The sequence below is a fragment of the Trichosurus vulpecula genome, chromosome 6 (assembly GCF_011100635.1).
Source record: "Trichosurus vulpecula isolate mTriVul1 chromosome 6, mTriVul1.pri, whole genome shotgun sequence".
In the NCBI taxonomy this organism is placed as follows: domain Eukaryota; kingdom Metazoa; phylum Chordata; class Mammalia; order Diprotodontia; family Phalangeridae; genus Trichosurus; species Trichosurus vulpecula.
Window position 1 is genome coordinate 227,617,200 of NC_050578.1, and position 19,471 is coordinate 227,636,670.

The following is a 19,471-nucleotide window of genomic DNA, read 5'->3' on the forward strand; positions in this document are numbered from 1 at the left end:
TGAATGGGTAAAAAGGAGTCTGGCTCAGTGGCTGGTCTTTGCAAATTATCCCATGCAACAAACACGTGGGGTGGAGGGGAGCAAGGGGGGCTTTCTTAACTCACTGGGCATCATTGTCTTCCACATATACATAGCCCTAGAGTCGTGGAACTTCTCATGAAAGTCTTTGGATATTGAAAGGTTTGTCGTTAAAGAGGGAGTAGGTTTGTTCTCAGAGAGCAGACCTAGGAGCAGAGGGTGGAAGCTGCAGAGGGGTGAATTTACATCTGATGCTAGAAAAGTCTAACTCATCGTTAAAGTTCCCCACAAGTAGCTGCCTGGGAAGGGACAGACTTTCCCTCGATGGCTTTGGGAGAAGGTTGGATGGCCATTCGCTGGGTATGCTGTTGAGGAGATTCTTGTTCAGATAGGGGTTGGACCAGATGGACCCTGATGTTCCCTATAATTCTGAGATTTTTGTGAAGCCACTGAGTCTTTCTGAGCCTCAGTTTACCTCAGCTGCATAGTGGGGATGATAATACTTGGACTTCCCTTCTCTCATGGCTATTGTGAGGGAAACTTAGAGTAGATCTCCCTTGTTTCCATCACTCCCTCTTCATATCTCTCTTTTTCTTAATCCCTCTACTTCAACCTCTGTCTCTGCTTTTCCTATTTTCTCTCTTCTTCCCCTGTTCCTTCTCTGCCAGTTTTTCTTTTTCCTTTAATGATTTATTTCCTTCCCCCTCTGCCTCTGTCTTTCTCTTCAGTTTTCCTTGCAAAGCTCCCCCCTTTTACAGAAAGTATAATATAGTTGTATTTATCATTGTATTTATTAATATAGTTGTATTTATTGGCTAACATTTCGTGGTCCCTGTTCATAATTTAAAAAGACGAATTGACTTCACCTTTAGCCTTTTATGTCTTTCCCTCTCCCCAAAAAGAACTGGAAATTCTTCATTTTCATATATTTCCTTGAGCATGGGGCCCTCTCCTACAGTAAAGCCTGTCACCTGTTTCCGGTCCTTCCCTAGGATGTATCTAGGATGGGGAACAGCAAGAACAATAACAACTAACATTTCTGTGGCTGCTACTATGTCCCAGGCACTGTGGATCCTCACCACCCCCCTGGGAAGGAGTGGGGAAACTGAGGCAAACAGAAGTTAAGTGACTTGCCAGTTACACAGCCAGTAAATGTCGCAGACTGGTGAAGAGCTAGTAGGGGCAGTGCTCTTGCCCAGAACTTTCCATGACATGACGTGAAGAGACACACATCCTTGATCACATCAGCTCTGTGTGCTGGCATGCAGAGCTGGGCATTTCCGCTGGCCCAAAGCTGGGTGTTCCCAGTCGAGGTCACTTCTTGAAATATACATGTTGTCATAGTTTCAGTGGGAGGACAGCTGAGAAGTGGCCAGCTTGAGGTCTGAGGCTGGTGAAAGTCCACTGAGCTGTGGGTTAGGAGAACTGAACTGCCAATCCCCAGAGTGGCTTTGGGCCAGTCAGTTCTCTATGGGCCTGTTTCCTCATCTGTAGAATAAGGGGATGGAACCAAATGATCGTTAAGATCCCTTTTGGCTTGAACATTTTATTGTAAATTGTCTTTCTGGGGTGACTGAGTTTCTTTGATCAGGAAGCATTTTTATTGGGGCAGAGGGCTGCATTCACACGGGGACACTCAGGGCTCCAACTAGGAGGATCCCCGCACTCTAGTAGCTGAAGGGATAGAGGGGAGAGAGGTACCAGGAAGCAGCCTGAGGGTTCAGTCAAGACTTCTGCTGTTGCTTCCATTATTTCTAAACGAGCTGAGCACACTCCCCATGGTTAGGCTGCTGTTTGGGACTTCTTATACTCATGATCATGGATTTAGAGCTAGAATGGACATTGGAGGTCACCCTATCGCACTCCTTCATTTTCCAGATCAGGAAACTTCTGAGGCCCAAAGCATGAAGTGAAGTGACTTAGGATCAGTGGGCCATGAGCCAGAACTTACCCAAGATACCATCTGGCCCAACCCTCCTGTTTTACAGTCATGGAAACCGAGGCCCAGATTAGTGACTTGCTCATGATCACCTGTTTAGTATGTTTCTTGCCTAAGGGCTGGCAGCAGAGTCAGGGTCTTCTGACCCCAAATCCTCCCCTGCACCATGTCAAGTCAAGAAAAGGATGGAAAACAAGGAAGACCGAGCTAAGGTCTTCTATCGGTCCCATATCCTGTTTCTATCTGGCTGAGCTATCTTCAGCATCAAGTGATGTGGCAACAGTATCCCAACCAATTAGAACCACAGTAAGCTGACTGGTCCTGATGGAGAACTCAAACAGCCAATGACATTGGCTTATCCATACACCTGATGGTATCCTTCCCTGGTAGAATTTCTTCATATGGAGGAAAGGGGAAATACCATTTCAGCCACCCAGCCTCTCTGTTTCCTCATGGTGGCCTAATCATTTAGCAAGTGTCAGGTTTGGACTCATTATCTGCTTTAACTCCTCTGGAGGTGGATATGGTGCCTTGGAATCCAACATGGCGGCCAAAGGGTGTTTTAAATGATTTTATTTCCTCAGAACACATTTGGACATGCTAGGTTCTTTCTTTACTGGAAAGAAAGACCAATTGTGGCACATTAGTCAATGGTACTAACAGGCCCCATGGCTTACAGGGCTTTTCCTTGAATACACTTATAATAAATAAAGGTTATGATTACAACTACAGTTGAAAAATACTTCATTGAAGAATATGTTAGTCCCAGCATAAAATACCATAGTTTAGTAAGCAGAATAGCTATAGGAACTCACAATGAAAACAAAGAAACATACATCAGAATCGTAGTACATTAGAACTGAGAGATCTTTTCACGGAGTCGTAGTATCATAGATGTAGAGCCAGAAGGGAACTTGGAGGCCATTAAATCCAACCCCATTATTTTACGGATTAGTAAACTGAGGCACAGAGAGGTTAATGATTTGCCAAGAGTCATACAGCTGGTAAATGTCTGAGGCAGGATATGAACCCAGATAGTCCTGGCTCAAAGTCTAATACTGGATCCACTACTCCACGTTCACTCACTTTTCAAGTGAGAAATGGAGGCAAAGAGGGGACCATGACTTGCCTAAGGTTTAACAGAGGATTAGAAGTAGAGCTAGGTCTCATTCAAGGTTTTCCAGAAAGTAGTGTCTGACAAAATCAGATCCAAGAATTTTCAGGGTATAGAGGAACATTAGACATGATTTCATTGGAATGCCCATATCTTACAAATGGGTTTGATAGCTCGCTTTTTACATACAGCTTTAAGCAGGGGTGGGATGGAGCCCCCTCAACATACCAGTGCCGGAGAGCCAATTCTTAAATTTTCAACGTGAGCATTTACATTTAGGATATTGGCAAATACTATAAATCAGGGCTTAATTTATTATTCTATTGATTGCCTATGCAGATTAACTCAAAAGCATGTGTGTGTGTGTATAATCTCTCCCCCCCTTCCCTGAGAGCCGGTTGTTAAATATTTACCAGCACACTCCTGGCTTTATGATTTACAAAGAGCTCTACTCACAACAACCCTAAGAGGTAGGTAGGTAAGTATTATTATCCCCATTTTACAGACGAGGAAACTGGGACTCTCAGAGAAAAAGGGCCTTGCCCAAGGTCATTGAGCAGAAACTGTCTCTCACTTTCTCTTTTGGTACATTTCCATAATATTCTAGGGTCTTCCTCTCCTGCCTCATTGTGGCATGGTGGGAACTGGGAACTACTGAAGGTGGAGTGAAAATTCTGTCAGGTCCTATAGAGCCAGTCAGGCTTTGAATTTCAGGGCCATCGCACCTCATGAGACCTGTTGACTAAGGTCCTAAGAAGGGATGGGCCTGGGACCTGTTGGTGGAGGGAGCACCCGCATCTCAGAAGGGCTTCAGAAAGCGCAGGAGTTGGTACAGAGGAAATTGCTCATTGCAGTCATTGCTTTCTGGGCCCAGTCATTTTCTTCTGGGTGATAGATTTCCAGTACACCAGGCCATGATACAGTTGTTTAGTCTATCTCCTGTTAATATTGCTATGGGACAATACGTTCCCAAAATAAAATAATAGCAAAGGGAGAGAGCGCATGCTGAGAAAGGATCATTCCTGAAGTTCTCCAGGGAAGAATGTTTTCTTTGGTCCGTTCAGGGTTTGAGACCTACTGTTTAGTCAGTGCTTTGAGTCACGAGATCTAGGGTTCAAATCCTGGCTCAGGCGCTTTACTAGGTAAGTGACCCTGAGCAAGATTCCTAATCTCTTTATACCTCAGTTTCCACATCTGTAAAATGGCTATATAATATGCACATGAGACAATATTTGCATCACCTACTCTTATAGGGTTGTTGCGAGAGAAGTATGTTCACTTATGGTCCTAGCTACAAGGGACGCTAAGGTTGGAGGATCATGTTGGCTCAGGAATTTAGGGATGCTCTAAGCTAGAATGGTAGGGGAATCAATATGGTGAGAACCTAGGGGAATTGGGAGCTGCCGGGCCACCCAAGGAGTATATTGACCAGCTCAGGTTCAAAAAAGCAGGTGAAAAGTTTTTTGTAACCTTAATATACTATAGAAATGAAATTTATTTTAGCTGGTTTGCCAGGGTGGCACAGTGGTATAAACACCAGCTAGAGAGGCACAGGACATGAATTCAAATCTTGCTTCTGCCACAAGTAGTTACTTATAAAATCATGGTGAGTCACTTCTACTCTCTGGGCCTCAGTTTCCCCATTTATAAATAAGGGAATTGGACTAGATCAGGGGTTTTAGATTTCAGGGGGTTCTGTGAATCTGGTTGTGAAAAACTGCATCTCTTTCTTAATATCATTGGTCTTCTTTGGAATCCTATTTATTTAATGTATTTAAAAACATGATTCTGAAAAGGGACCTACAAGACTGCTGAAGGAGCCCAAGACACAATACTGGCCTAGAGGGTCTCAAAGATTCCAGGCCTAAGACTCAATGAGATGATGTGCTGTTCCCGTCTGGGTTCCTTTCCTTCTTTTCGTTCCACTTTACATGGAGGTCCACTGGCCTCCCCTCACCATGTTTCCCTTGCCCTTCTTCATCCCCCTGCCTAAGATATCTAAGTTCAGAAGGTCAGTACAGGGCCAGAGGGAAGCCTTGCTCTTTGATATGGGAACAGGGAAGATAGCCCTGGGCCTGATGGACTCTCTGGTCACAGATAGTATCTTCCCAGGCTAGTAAAAGTCTTCCTGACAGAAATGTACAGGGAATGTTCCCAAGAGATTGGGGCTGGACAGATTCATTTTCTCTTACCTGGATTTTATTAGGGAATAGGAACTTTGGGTCTAGGATGGGGTCACTTTGGGTCTAGGCTGGGGTCACTTTGGAGACATTGGGCGACAGGACCCAGGGCCCAGGAGTGGGAAGGTGGCAGGAAGGAATAGGGAAGTCATCTGAATGAGCTCCCTAATCTTCAGGACACCCTGGTTTGGGATTGATTGTGGGCTTTTCTGCTTCATCTGTTGGGCCTGGCAGGTTCTTCCAGTGGGGAAATACAAGGAGATTTTGTAAGTCACAAAGTATCCATGGCCTCCGGATCCTGGAGCAGAGTAAAGAGATCCCAGGTGTGTTGTCTGCTGTCCCTCTCACCCACCTAAACCTCAGCCTCCATGTACTTGACAGTCATTTTGGGTGTCATCTTGGGAGTCATTTTGGGTTCTTCTGCCTTTTTCCCATTTTTCTTTGGTTCCTCCTTAGAAACTTTGTCCTCTGCCTTTGCTGCTTTTCCTCCTTTGGCTTCAGCCATTTCCTTCTGATTCTTGTTTGTCAGTGGAAAGGAGGTCATGTACCTTGAGGTACAAGAGAAAAAGAAAAATGAAAACTGCCATGTAAAACACACATCATAATAAACCCTTCTTAAGCCTAGGCTCCTTAGCCCGACCTTCAAGGCCCTCCATGATTGGGTGCCACCCTGACTTTTCAGCATTATCTCCTACTTCTGTCCTCAGTGTGCTCTCTCGGACATGCTGTGTCCGTGACTGGAATGCCCTCACTTCCTTCTCCCCCTCCCCACCTAAAATAACACCCCCTGTGGGAATTTCATCAATCATTCATCAATCCCAGCTCAAATCCCCCTCTGCAAAGTGTCCCCTGATCTTCCTAATTAGAAGCAATGTTTCCCCTAATGCCTTATTGGTTGGTACCTGTCTTATGGAATGTATATTCTGCCTTGCATGGTAGTCATCTGTGTGCTTGCCCTCTCTTCCCATGAGACCTTGAAGCCAGGGAGCAGGCTATCTTTGTATTTAATCCCCTGAAGTCTTTAGTACAGATTCTTTCAGGTAGTAGACACTGGATAAATGTCTGTTGAATCAAACAGCCTCTCAGACTGCATGCAGAATGGACAAATAGACAGACACCACCAAGCTGGTTGAACAGACTAAAAGACCCACCTTTTGACATAGCAGACAGCCAGTACAACTGCAGCAATGAAGAATATCAGAGCGAGAACCAAGAGCGTGATAGGTAGGCCTGGAGACAAACAAAGACATTGACTGGGTACTTTTAATTTTAAGCCTTTGGTCATGCATGCATTTGATAAGAGCTAAGGTTACGTCTCTGACAAGTCTTCTCTGTAGGGGAAGTTCCTCCTTAGGGAAACATCCCCTTCTAGGGGAAGACATGTAGGGACTGATGCAGATCCTTGCTATATAAGAAAATCCAAACTTGGGCAATATTAATCGGAGTGTGTCTAAAATGAGAGAGGTTATAGTTCTGCGATGTGTGTTCTCTGCTAGATGAACTATCTCTGGAGCACCAATTGTGTTCAGTTCTGGGCACTGCATTTTATGAGAGCCATGCAAACCAAAAGGGGTTGAGAGGAGGGCAGCCAAAATGTCTTGGAAACCATGTCATTGAAGGCTAAGTTGAAGGCATGATGAAAGACATGTAAAAGGGCAAAATAACACTGTGTCTTAAGAAGAAGATATAAGCTTGCAAAAAACTCTAGGAAACAGAAGGGAGAAACGTGGTGGAAAACAGCATTTAAATAAAGATGAACAAAGGAAGATACAGAAGTGTTATCATCCTCAGAGTATACTAAAGACCACGTGGACAAAAGGAAGAAACAGAGGAATTCAGGATGTGACTGAGTCTGACACAGAAGCAAAGTATGGTAGTTACGGGTTTTGTTTTTTTTTTTAATGATCAGCACATCAAAAAGACCTCTCTCTCTGACCAAAGAAAAGCAGCCAATAGTTTCTTTTTTGTTATCGCCGAGTAGTCCAACTCTTTGTGACTCTCTTTGGGGTTTTCTTGGCAAACATACTGGAGTGGTTTGCCATTTACTTCTCCAGCTCATTTTACAGATGAGGAACTGAGGCAAACAGAGTTAAGCGACTTGCCCAGGGTCAGGCATCTAATAAGTGTCTGAGGCTGGATTTGAACTCAGATCTGCCTGACTAGGACTGACACTCTATCCACAGCACCGCCTAGATACTTATCTTAATACTAATTTAATTCTTCAAAAGACGGAAGAACCAGTGAAGGGAACTTCCATATTGGATCCAACTTTTTTACCAATAAGTTGGAAGTGGTTGCTGGGGAAGAAATGATAGGAAATTTGGGAGAAAGTGATCACTCTATTCTCTAATTTGTGGTAGAGGAGAGGAATAGGACTGAGAGAAGGCATAGCTAGGCCTTAGCCCTTGATTTGGGGAGGGCAGTCTTCAAAGGGTTTAGAGCAGGCGTGTGGAGCCTGCAGCCTCAAGACCACATGTGGGCCTCTAGATCCTCAAGTGCAGCCCCTTAAAAGGGGATTTGTTCTGTGAAGTTTGGATTCAGTCAAAGGGCTGCACTTGAGGACCTAGAGGGCCACATGTGGCCTCAAGGCCACAGGTTTCCCACCCCTGGTTTAGAGAAATAATAGGCAAGATTCCATGGGCTGAAATTTTACCCAGAAAATCAACTCAGAAGGGATGGGAAACTCCTAAGAAGGCACTTCTCAAGACAAAAAAGGAATAATTTTGACAAGGGGAAAAAGGATTCATTTAAATAAATGGGATGGTTTATCCAGGAAAAGAGAGGCCTGAGGGGCGATATAGTAGCTATTTTCATATATTTGAAGGGCTGTTGCATGGAAAACTAGCTTTGCTTATCCAGAGAGCAGGGGGTAAATGAAGGGTTGGATTTAGGCTTGATCTAAGGAGGAACTTCCTACCCATTAGAGCTATCTTAAACTGTAACGGCCCCAGGGATTTCCCTTCATTGGAAGTCTTCAAACAAAGCGTAGGCTGTTACTTGTTGGTGACATGGTAGTGTGGTCTTGTTCATGTATGGATTAAATTAGATGGCTGCCAAACTTCCTTGCAACTTTTATTTTTTTTCTTTAATATTGTGAAATCAGAATGCTTAGCCTAGCTATGAGAAGACCCAGGTGGTGGTGGTAGAGGGGTATTGATGGGGGACACCGGATCATAGATTGAGTGTTGAGAGTGAATTTAGGGGCCATTTAGTTCAATCTTCTCATTTGACAGATGGGAAAATCAAGGACTGGAGATGTCAAGTAACTTGTGTGCCCAAATCCCACCTTGTCACCCAGGTAGTACCAGAGGTGGTATTTGAACCCCAGGCCTCTGATTCTAAATTCAGTACTCTTTAACTTGGTTCTTCATGATTTGAAGTTGACTTCAAATATCAGAAGGGTTGTTGTAGAGAAGAGGGATTCAATGTCTTCTATTTGGACCCTGGGAAAAGACCCAGGACCTAGTTTTCTGCCCTTGGCTCACACTCTGTCTGTCCTTTGCAGGTAGACTGGTTTCTGCCTCTACTCTATACTGTGGGCTCAAATGTGTACGCTCATGCACAGACAGACACACTATGCACATGGTCATGTGATGAATGGAGTGCTGGGCCCAGAGTCAGACTTTACTAGCTATGTGAACCTGCGCATGATTCACTTCATTTGTATTAGTTTCCTTATCTGTAAAACCAAGATAATAACAGCCCCTACCTTGCAGAATTATTGTGAGGATGAAATGAGAAAATATTTATAAAGTGCCTACTTGGCACAGTCTGTGGTACATATAGCAGGCACCCTATGAATGCTTATTTCCTTCCCTCCCCCTCCCTCTTTACCTCCAAAAGTAACACCTTCATTCTTAAATGCAACTTGACTTTCAAAAGCTTGTATGACTTCTTCTGGCACGGTACTTATTTCCGCGGTGCTTGTCTCCAAATATAGTTCCGTCACACAGATTATTCTTTTGCTCATTCTTGGCCGAGCTGGGTTAGGTTGTGGGGCTGGAGATGGTGTTGCTGTATCAGCTAGGTCACTGATGTTAAATTCAGTTGTGGCTGATACAGTCGGTGGAGTGACTGCATCTTCGGTGGTGACGGTATCAGGTTTGCATGAATTAATCCATGTATCTGTGGGGCGAAGCAAAAATGCAGTGAGATCTCCTAAAGTTGACCTAAAAGGTAAATTAATTAGTGTCAACCCCCCTTCGAGGCCAGATTAAAGCCCCAACAACCGTGTACTTGATGCCGTAGACTTGGTGTGGCAGTAGTGGATTGACCTATAACTCTGATTTCTTTGTGCCTAGGGCAAACATCACAGAAAAAGCCCCTCGGTTGTATGGACAGTAGAGGGGGACCTGGTGCTGTGGTGGGGAGTTGGAGATTCTGGGTCATCCACAAAAGGCTGTTGAAGTGGGTGGGGCCAGATACTTCTCCAAGTGGTGGTGGTGGTGGGGGGGTGATACAGAAGACCTTGGGATACTGGTATACACCAATGAGAAGTTGCCACCAGGGAGGCAGAGTCAGGGAAGAGATCAGCCTAGTGATTGGAAGGATTGAAACCGCTTTCCTCTGAATTCAGTGCTCAGAGGCAAAGCCCTTCTGGTCCTGCCCTAGTTATGGCTCTGGGAGTAAAGGTGTCATTACAGGGGTCAGCTTACTGGCAGGCTAGGATGGGATGGCACAATGGAACGCACTTCCTGCCTCCACTTTCAGCATCTTTAGAGAGCAGAGACAGTAGGCTCCTCTGGTGCCAGGACAGAACAATAGCAGTGGAAGTGTTGATAGCATTGGACAATCACAAAACTCTTTATCTCCGTTATCTTGTTTGGCCTCCACAACTGCCCTGCAGTGATAAGCATTTACTGCTGCCATTTTGCAGGAGATGAGGCTAACTCTCAGAGAGGGGAAATACTTTGCCCGAAGTCATATTACTACTATGATAATAGTAGTACATAATACTAATTATCACATAATACTAATATGGCTAATCTGGGACTGTAACTCTGTCTTGGCATCTTACCTCTACTATCTTACCTCTACTTTTGTGCTTCTTACTGTTGAGTTGTTTTTTCAGTTGTATCTGACTCTCCATTACCCCATTTGGGGTTTTCTTGGCAGAGATACTGTAGAGATTTGCCATTTCCTTCTCTAGCTCATTTTACAGATGAGGAAACTGAGGTTAAGTGACCTACTCAAACAGCTAGTGAGTGTCTGAGGCTGGATTTGAACTGAGGTCTTCCTGACTCCATTTACATGCACACTAACCACCACATTACCTAGTATCTACACATAGTTGCTTGCATGTTGTCATCTCCATTAGAATGTGAGCTGTTTGAGGTCAGGGAACTGTGTTTTTGCCCAGCGTGTATCCCCATTACTAGGCATAGTGCTTGGGACATTGTTGTGGCTATTCAGTCATATCTGACTTTTTGTGACCCCATTTAGAGTTTTCTTGGCAGAGATGCTGGGAGTGATTTGCTGTTTCCTTCTCCAGCCCATTTTCCAAATGAGGAAACTGAGGCAAGCAAGCTGAAGTAACTTGCCCAGGGTCACACAGCTAGTAAGTATCTGAGGACAAATCCTGAGGTCATCCTGACTCCAGGGCTGGCAGTCTATCCACTGCACCACCCAGATGCCATAGCACACACTCAAAAAGTTCTTGTTGACTGATGGACCTGGTCCCAGCTCCCTTTCCCCATTTTATGGAAGAGGAAAACTGGCAATGCCAAATGACATATTCCAAAGTCTTGTCACATCCTGGCCACTTTCTTGGAGACACTAGTTTGTCTATGCCTTTCCTAAAGGTCCCTTCCACCTCTGAAATTCTATGATTCTATGCATTTTCAAAGGAATAAAACTAAACTTTAGCTTGTGGCATCTAGTAATTAATCTCCACAGCTACTTTAGCTCTCAAGAATAAGACTATTTTCATTATGCAATTGACTTTGAAAATTATTTCAACATATTTCCTACTCAAAGCTGCTCCAGATCATTGTGAACTCAGAAGAGTTTCAGAGTCTTTCGGGGCTCTGTACTTTGGATTCCAACTCCTCACCTGCCCTCCTGGCCCATTGCTGGTTGCTCTAAGTATTTGCCAGGCCCCTAAGCAGCAGGTTGGATGAATCACTTAGCCTTAAAAAGCTTAACTGGATGAATACCAGGAAAAGGGCTGGGAGCAGGGACATGGGGAGGGTAGTCTTCTAAGCAGCTGCTCTGAAATCCCAGGTGAGGTGGGAAATCTGTCCTAAATTAGATCAGCCTGAGGGCCCAAGTCCTGGACCAAGAGTCATTTCTCTGCTCAGGGTCTCAGTTTCCTTCACAAAATGGAGGTGAGAATACACGTCCTCCCTCCCTCATGTGTGTGTTTATATGTATATACACACACATACAAAATATATACACGTATTTGTATACACACATGCAAGAAAGTAAAAAATGTAATTTTTTTCCCATCCAAGTTCATGGAAACCCCCTGAAATCTATCCACAAATGCCTCTGAGGACCCCCTGCCATGAAGGACTCCTTGGCTGTTCTCATAAAGCAAGTGTCTGGCACATAGTAGGCATGATATAAAGGCTATTGTTACAAAGATGATGTAAATATTAATTGACACAGAAATGTGAGTTCTTAGGATTATGATAATGATTATAATTACTTATAAGTGAGATAATCAAAGTCCAGACTTCCTCTACCATTCCAGACTCCTGGGGCATCCCTTCTCTCCCAGTGACACCTTTCTGTCAAGGTTTTCTCCCACTCCTATGTTCTTCTTTTCTGTTTGGCTCAATGCCACCCACAGAAAGGCTGCTTTACCCTGTCTCCCGCCTCCCCGTTGTCACAACTGTTCCAATGGCTATATTTAAAGGGATAATGAAAGGAAATGACTGATTCAGAAGAGCTGTGTGGGAGGCCCTGGTGTTTCCCCAAATGATTCAGTTTTCATTCATAAAAATATCATTAGGCAGCCCTGGAAATTGGGGTTTGACTCTTTCCCCTGGCATTCTTTTAAACCTTGACCTAAAGACAAAGTGTGCTTTGGAGAAGAGCCAGGTAGGCTACACAAATGACTTGGAGAGTGACATTTGGGATGCACAGAAGATCAGAGATTTAGAGGTGGAAGGAACCTGGGAAGTCATCAGTCAACAAGCATTCATTAAAAACCTTCATTATGTGCCAGGTTCCCTGATAGTTGGAGGATCCAAAGAAAGGCAGAAACACATTCCCTCCTAATGGGGGAGACACTAGGTACCTACAAGATGGGTGTAGGGAAGAAACCAGCAATGGCCATGGGAGTTTGGAATGGGGCCGGGAACAGGCCAGGAAAGGCCTCCCACAAAAAATGGGATTTGAGCTGAGTCTTGCAATAAATCAGGGAAGCCAGCAGGAAGAGGTGAGGAAGGCTTTGGGCCAAATGAGGTTGGACGTCTGTACCCCTGGGAGGTAGTATGATGCAGGGGAAAGAATACTAGATCTGGAATCAGGGGCCCTGAGTTTAAATCCCATCTTTGCCATGGACTACCTGTGCGACCCTGGGCAAGTCACTTAACCTCTGTCTGCCTCAGTTTCCTTATCTGTAAAACGGGGATAATAATAGCACTCCCCAGAGTTGTTGTGATAATAAAATGAGATCCTATTTGTGTAGTGTTAGAGTATTGCAATATATGTTGTAAAGTGTCTTGCAAACTTAAATTGCCATAGAAATGCCGGCTATTATCACTATGCTTGCCTTGTATCCGTGTCAGATTCTTCCAGGTAGAATGTAAGGTTACTGAGAGTAGGGATTGCCTCTTTTTTTCACCTTTCTGTCCTTAATGCTTTGCACATTGTAAGTACTTCATAAATATCTAATGACTCCCATTTTAAAGATGAGGAAACTGATTACACCCTCTTAGATATCGGGGTGAGAGGTGATTTCCAACTCAGGCCTCTCAGCTCCTAGTCTAGAGTTATTTCTCATGACCCAGTGACCTTGAATGACTTCTTTTGTTTTCCTTAGTTTTCTCATGAATAAAGTCCCTTCCAGAACTAAAACCCCGCGATTTTGTGAAATTGTATTTGTATCAGCAAATCAAAATTTAAATGAATCTGGCAAATATTAAGTAGAACAGAAGAAAAAAATCTGAAATTCTTGTGGTACTTAATTATTTAAAAAATTCTTAAACGCGTACTATTATATTAGAAGAATCTAGCATTCTGCTCAAACGAAGATCAGAGCACTCTTAAATATCTGTGCTTTGTGGGATGGGCTAACACCGAGGCTTCAAGTTAACCCATGGCTATGACTCCTATAAATCTCTCTACAGATAGTATTGTGTATGGGAAGAAGGAAGGAAAGAAGTGTCTATTAAGCACCTACTATATGCCAAGCGCTTTATAAATATTATCTCATTTAATCTTTACAGTAACTCTGGAAAGTAGGTGCTGCTATTATTCGCATTTTGAAGATGAAGAAACTGAGGCAGACTTTAAGTGACTCGCCCAAGGTCACACAGCTAGTAAGTATCTGAGGCTGGATTTTGAACATAGGTCTATCTAGACTCTAGGCCCAGTGTTCTAGCCACTGGGCCACCTAGAGGCGTCTAACCGTGTAGAGGGTTTCATGGTACTTCAATGTGTGAAAAACCTTTCCTGTTCATAAAGTGAAGTGGAAAACTTCAATCAGGAAGCCTTTCCCATTCCTCTTAGGCTAAGTCCCTTCTCTCTACTGACAGTCTTTAATTTATCTAGTCTATATTTTGTTTGTGAATGTTTACATGTTGTTTCTCTCGCTAGACCATGAATTCTTTGAGAGCAGGGACTGGTTTGTTTTCTCTTTGCCTTTCTTTATATCTTCCTCTCTTAGCCTGGCACACAGTAGGTGCTTAATGACTGCTGACTTGACTCCCTAATTGGCTTCCTAGATGACTTCTGAGATCTCTTCCACACTAAATCTGTGCCCCTGAGCTACTCCTGCTCCATGCAAGTATCTTGTGTGGTCCTGATCTCAGCCTTTCTTTCAGTCATCTATACCTGTTGCAGTTCCACCCATCTTCTAAGGCCCACAAAAAAAGGTCACCTTCTCCAGAAAGCCTTTTCTGATGTCCAGAGCTCGTAGTGACCTTTCCCCACGTTACGTGGTAGTTTGCTTGTGCATTTCTAGTTAGCACTGGAGTAAAAATGGTTCTGAATGTGGAGTCGCGGGACCTGAGGTGGATCCCTGCTCTATTTCTCATTCTCCCTGTCACCTTGGCCAAGTCATTTATCCTCTATAGGTCTTGATTTCCTCATCCGGATTGGACTAGATGACCTGTAAAATCCCTTCTGGCTCTAAACCTTCAATCCCATGATTAAACATACATATTTTCCCATATAGTATTGGGATTTGTATCCATCCCTTAGTACTCTGGGCCTAAAGTCAAGAAGACTCATCTTCCTGAGTTCAAATCTGGCCTCAGACACTTACTGGACAAGTCACCTCACCCCATTTGCCCCATTTCTTCATCTGTAAAATGAGCTGGAAAAGGCAATGACAAAACAGTGTCTTTGCCAAGAGAGCCCCAAACGAGGTTGCCAAGATTTGGATGTGACTGGAAAAACAATTGAATGACCACAGCATCCATCCCTTAGCCCGCCCCCTTCCTTAGCAGTCCAGACTGTGGCCTATATCACCCCACAGCATCCAGGTGTGTGTCGAATTGCTTTAGAGCTAGAGAGAGCCTTAGGATTTGAAGCCAGTGTCCCTGAGCTGCCTAGAGGATTCCTTTTTTTTTTTTTTTTTGAGGCAGATTGGGAAGGCAGAACCACACCAATGCCAAGCAGAGAGGAAGGCTGGCCATCTAGAGCATCCCGCTGACCTGAGGAGTTGTAGCAGTACGCATACTGCTTTTGGTGGAGGGCCTGGTACCATTCCACGACACCTGTTTTGTTTCGGCCACACTTGGGATTGGGGAAAATGCGGGACACGACCACGTGCCTGTCAGAGACCCACCCGAAACTGCAAAGAGAAGAAGAATTCATTAGCTGTCTTGGCATTAAACCCAGTAAAAGAGAAACCTGTGCCATGGAAAGGAAGCGTCCCATTTCCACGTACCTGCATGTCTCTAGCCCAGAGATGCGGGCAGTTGTCACTTGAGCTTTACTGGCCAGCTGGAGACCTAACATGCTGCAGGCATCTCTGGCTTCAGTGAAATTCAATTCTGGCCCTTTCCCTTTGCCAATGAGGGTGATTCCCTTGATCCTACATGGCTCAGTGATAAGAAGATCTGAAACAAGAGCATATGAACACTCAGAAGGGATTTGATCTTTTTGGGGGGTTCAACAAAATCGATGCAACAATCATTTATTAAGAGTCTATCAGGTAAAATAAATAAATAAAAGCAGCCTAATGTGCTAGGTGCTGGGGATACAAGGACAAAAAGGAGACAGTTCTTACCCTCATGAAACTTGCATTCTATATAGGGGAGAAATAACATGCACACAACTGCGTAAATGCAAAATATCTTTTTTTTGAGCGGGAGGGGTTAGAACTGGGATTTCATCTGAGTAGTGAGCTCCCAGTGAGACACTTCCTCTGCCCATGCTGAGCAGTACTTTTTTCTACAATTTGTAGCCTTAGACCAGTGGTTATTAACCCCTTTATCATTTTTTTTTAATATCTTGGACCTCTTCGGCATTCTGGTGAAGCCTCTTCAGAAGATTACTCAGAATAATGGGATTTTTTTTTTTTAGAAAAAAATGACAATTGAGGGACATGTTCATTTTCAGTTACAAGTTAGTGAAAAGAAAGTTGAAATTCTTTCCCCATTCAAGTTCACAAACATTCTGAAATTCACCCATGGGGCCGTGGACCCCAGTTTAAGAATCCCTCTGAGAGATTGCCTGGGGGCACTGAGAGTTTATACACAATAATTAATCTTTGATGCGGGAGAGGGTGAGAACATGAACAATTAGGGGATCGTGAAAGTCCTTTTGTGGAACATATAACCCTGGGAAATACACTAAACTGCTTTGTGCCTCAGTTTTCTTTTCTATAAAATGTGGAGTTTGGACCTGATGGAATTTCATCTCTAAATCTCTGATCCCAGGTGTCATTTGAGCTGAGCTGCAAAGGGTGTTGGAGATCCCAGGAGGCAGCATTTAGGAGGGGAAACATTTCAGCTACGGGGGACAGCCCGTACACCCCTTCATATTAACACCGTTGTTTTGTCCTTAGTTTTTGAGGAGGACCAATGACATCATGGGGTGATGTCTTGACTCATGTGTGAACTGGATTTAAGTGAGGCAGAATTTCTCAAAGTCATCAGCTGCACTCTCTCTTTCAGAGTCATTAGAGTCCAGGGCCAACACAAAAGTCAGGATGATGATGGCCTGGGGTGCAGTGGATGACCCTGGCATCTTCCAGGTCTGACCAAGCTCTAAGTGCTCTGTAGCCTACTTCGGCTGCCTTCATGGCCGTTAGAACAAATTGTTCTCGACCTCCTATTCCTCAGCAGAATTCTTCACATATTTGGGGTGGATACTGCTCCCCGCCCCCCAACTCACAGATGGGCTGAGATCCATTGGGTCCCCCTCAACCTGATGTAGCCCCATCTGCTGAGATGGCTTCTTGGGGTGTGGCCGCTTGCTGCATATGCTTCTTGGAGCCATAGGTGGGAGCTGGGTGACAGGTGGACATTAAAGGTGGACGAGCAGCCCTGAAAAGGGCTCAGCAAGCCCTCACATCAGAGATGCTGGTCCTCCTTAACACTACTGATCGGTGAACCTCTCTCTAGCCCTTCCTTCACAAACCAGTTTCCTTAAATACTTAGCATCACGATTTAGAGTTGGAAGGGAGCTTTCAGGTCCTCTAGGCCTACCCATTCATTTTACAGGTGAGGCAACTGAGGCCTCAGTGGTGTGGGAAATCCTGCCCCTCCCCCCCACACACATTGGAATAGACCATAAATCATAATCCTCTCCTCATCTTAATCCTGGTTTCAGGAGTTACCATGGCTGGAAAAAAATAATCTGGTGACCCACCTTCCAGTGAAGTGCCTCTCCAAACTTACATAGGCTGCTTAGGCAACATATAATAATAATAATAATAATAATAATAATAATAATAATAATAATAATAATAATAATGGCTAGCATTTGTTTATCATGTTAAGGTTTGCAAAGAACTTTACAAGAGGGCTGAACTAAGCAAAGGGTAGAAAGTTCAGGGAGGAAGGTTCTAACTCAGAATTAAGTGTATGCTAACAATCAGAGCTGTCCAAATATGGAATGGGCTGCCTCATGAAGGAGTGAACTCCCCATCAATGCAGGTAGGTCTTCAAGTGGAGTCAGCCAGAGATAAGCATTTAATGAGTCAAAAAGCAGTTTTTTTTCAAGCAACTACCATGTGTCAGGAATCACGTTAAGTGCTAGGATACAAAGAAAGACAAAAAACCAGCCCCTACTCTCAAGGAGCTAAAAGAGTGCAGAGGACTCCTGATTCAGGTAGGAACTGGACTAGATAGATGTCTTCTGAGGTTGTTTCTAGCTCTGAGATCTGGGAGCTGGTTGAAGAAACAAAGAATCCTTTGTGCAGTCACAACTACTTGGTGGCTGAAGTGAGAAATGGGATCCCTAGGACTTTCTATATATTTTTAGTATTCATTTCTCTAAGAATGATCTCCTAAGGGACCATTTTTAAGGTCATTTGACACCTCTTTAGATAGGAACGGTGACTCTAAAGTAGGGACACAACAGCCAAGCCAAGTGTTAAATGGCACTTTGTGTAGTCTGTAATCCACTGACACTGGCCTCTTTGCTTCTCCTTGCACAAAACCCTTCATCTGCCAACCCCCCCCAGATTCTCACTGGCCATCCCCCACACCTGGAATTTTCTCCTTCCTCATCTCTGCCTCCTGGCATCCTTCAAGTCCCAACTAAAATTTCACCTTCTACAGGAAGTCCTTCCTGATGCCCCTTAATGCTAGTGCTCTCCTTTGATTATCCCCAACATCTCCTCTTTCTATCTTGTTTGTACATAATTGCTTCCATGTTCTCTCCCCATTTCAGAGGGGGATCAGGAAAGGATTCTCATAGGTGTCATTCATCATACCAGTCAATTCAATTGAATTCGACCCAATTTAATCCAATAAGCATTTATTAAATGTCCATTATATACTGCTAGGTACTAGGCTAGGTGCCGAGGATACAAATACAAAAACAGAACTGGTGTCTGCCCTCAAGGAGTTTGCATTCTACTGTTCATAGGTTCTTAGAGCTAGAGGTCTTAGAGGTCATTAAATCTATCCCCCTAATTTTACAGATAAGGAAATTGAGGGCCAGAGAAGTTAAGTGACTTGCCCAAGGTCACACAGGCAGCAAGTAGCACAGCTGGGATTTGAACTTATTGTGGCTTAAGCCCTTCAATGAAAGCCAATGCTTCATTGATCTCCTCTCCCCCTGCCCCATTCCATGTTTTGTTTAGAAACTTGTTTTACTTGTCAAAACCCCTCAAAACAAAGCAATGACCACTTAAAGACAAGTATGATGTATATGTAGATCACTATGGTACAGTGGAAAGGACACTGAACCTGGATTCAGAAGGCCTGGGTTCAAATCCTGCCCCTGACTCTAATGCTTCCTAGCCTGTGGGACCTTGAGAAAATTGCTTGGCATCCCTGGGTGAATGTGTGTCCCTGCCTGGACACCTTTTTCTCTGATAAGATGGCTTCTGAAGTAGCTTCCAGCTGTAGACCTAGAGGTGTCTAAGAAAAATAGACTCTTCCATAGATAAATGATTTAAAAAATTTCAGTGCTCACAGAATCCTCTGATCTATTGGGGGTGAAGCTGGGCTGTTAGGTTGGTGTTTCCACTTGATGGGAAACTAGAGTCGCCCAAGCTTAGATGATCCAGCAGTAGAGAATCCAAAAGTCTTTTTTGGCTCCCACCCACCCACCAAGGAGGAGTGAGCTGGCAGGGAACCTACCTTCTACCTTGAACAAGCCTTGAGCCACGAACAAGAGTGGGAAAAGGAGCAGGGCCACAGTGGTGCAGTGTTCCATGGTTGGAAAGCCCTTCAGACCAAGAGAGGCTGACGATCCTTCTGTTGCCTGCTCTCTCCTTGGAGCACTTGATGTACTGGAGATCCCCGTGCACGGGACTGTGAGATCGTGAGCTGTCAGAGTGCTACTGTCGATGTCCACTTTACATCCCGCCCATCCCCTTGTCAAGGTCAATGGGGGGAAATGAACACGAAGCCTGTGTGTTAT

General features: G+C 44.2%; 1 protein-coding gene across 1 annotated transcript; it reads right to left on the bottom strand.

Annotated features, from left to right (window-relative positions):
• Positions 1-2,514: 2,514 nt before the first annotated feature.
• LYVE1 (lymphatic vessel endothelial hyaluronan receptor 1) lies at positions 2,515-19,444 on the bottom strand. The gene is made up of 6 exons (XM_036765638.1): positions 19,189-19,444; positions 15,318-15,489; positions 15,082-15,221; positions 9,086-9,376; positions 6,403-6,481; positions 2,515-5,799 (listed from the first exon to the last, which is right to left on the bottom strand). The coding sequence occupies exons 1-6, from the start codon at positions 19,262-19,264 to the stop codon at positions 5,604-5,606; spliced, it is 954 nt and encodes a 317-aa protein (XP_036621533.1). The 5' UTR covers positions 19,265-19,444; the 3' UTR covers positions 2,515-5,603.
• Between the last annotated feature and the right edge of the window lie 27 nt (positions 19,445-19,471).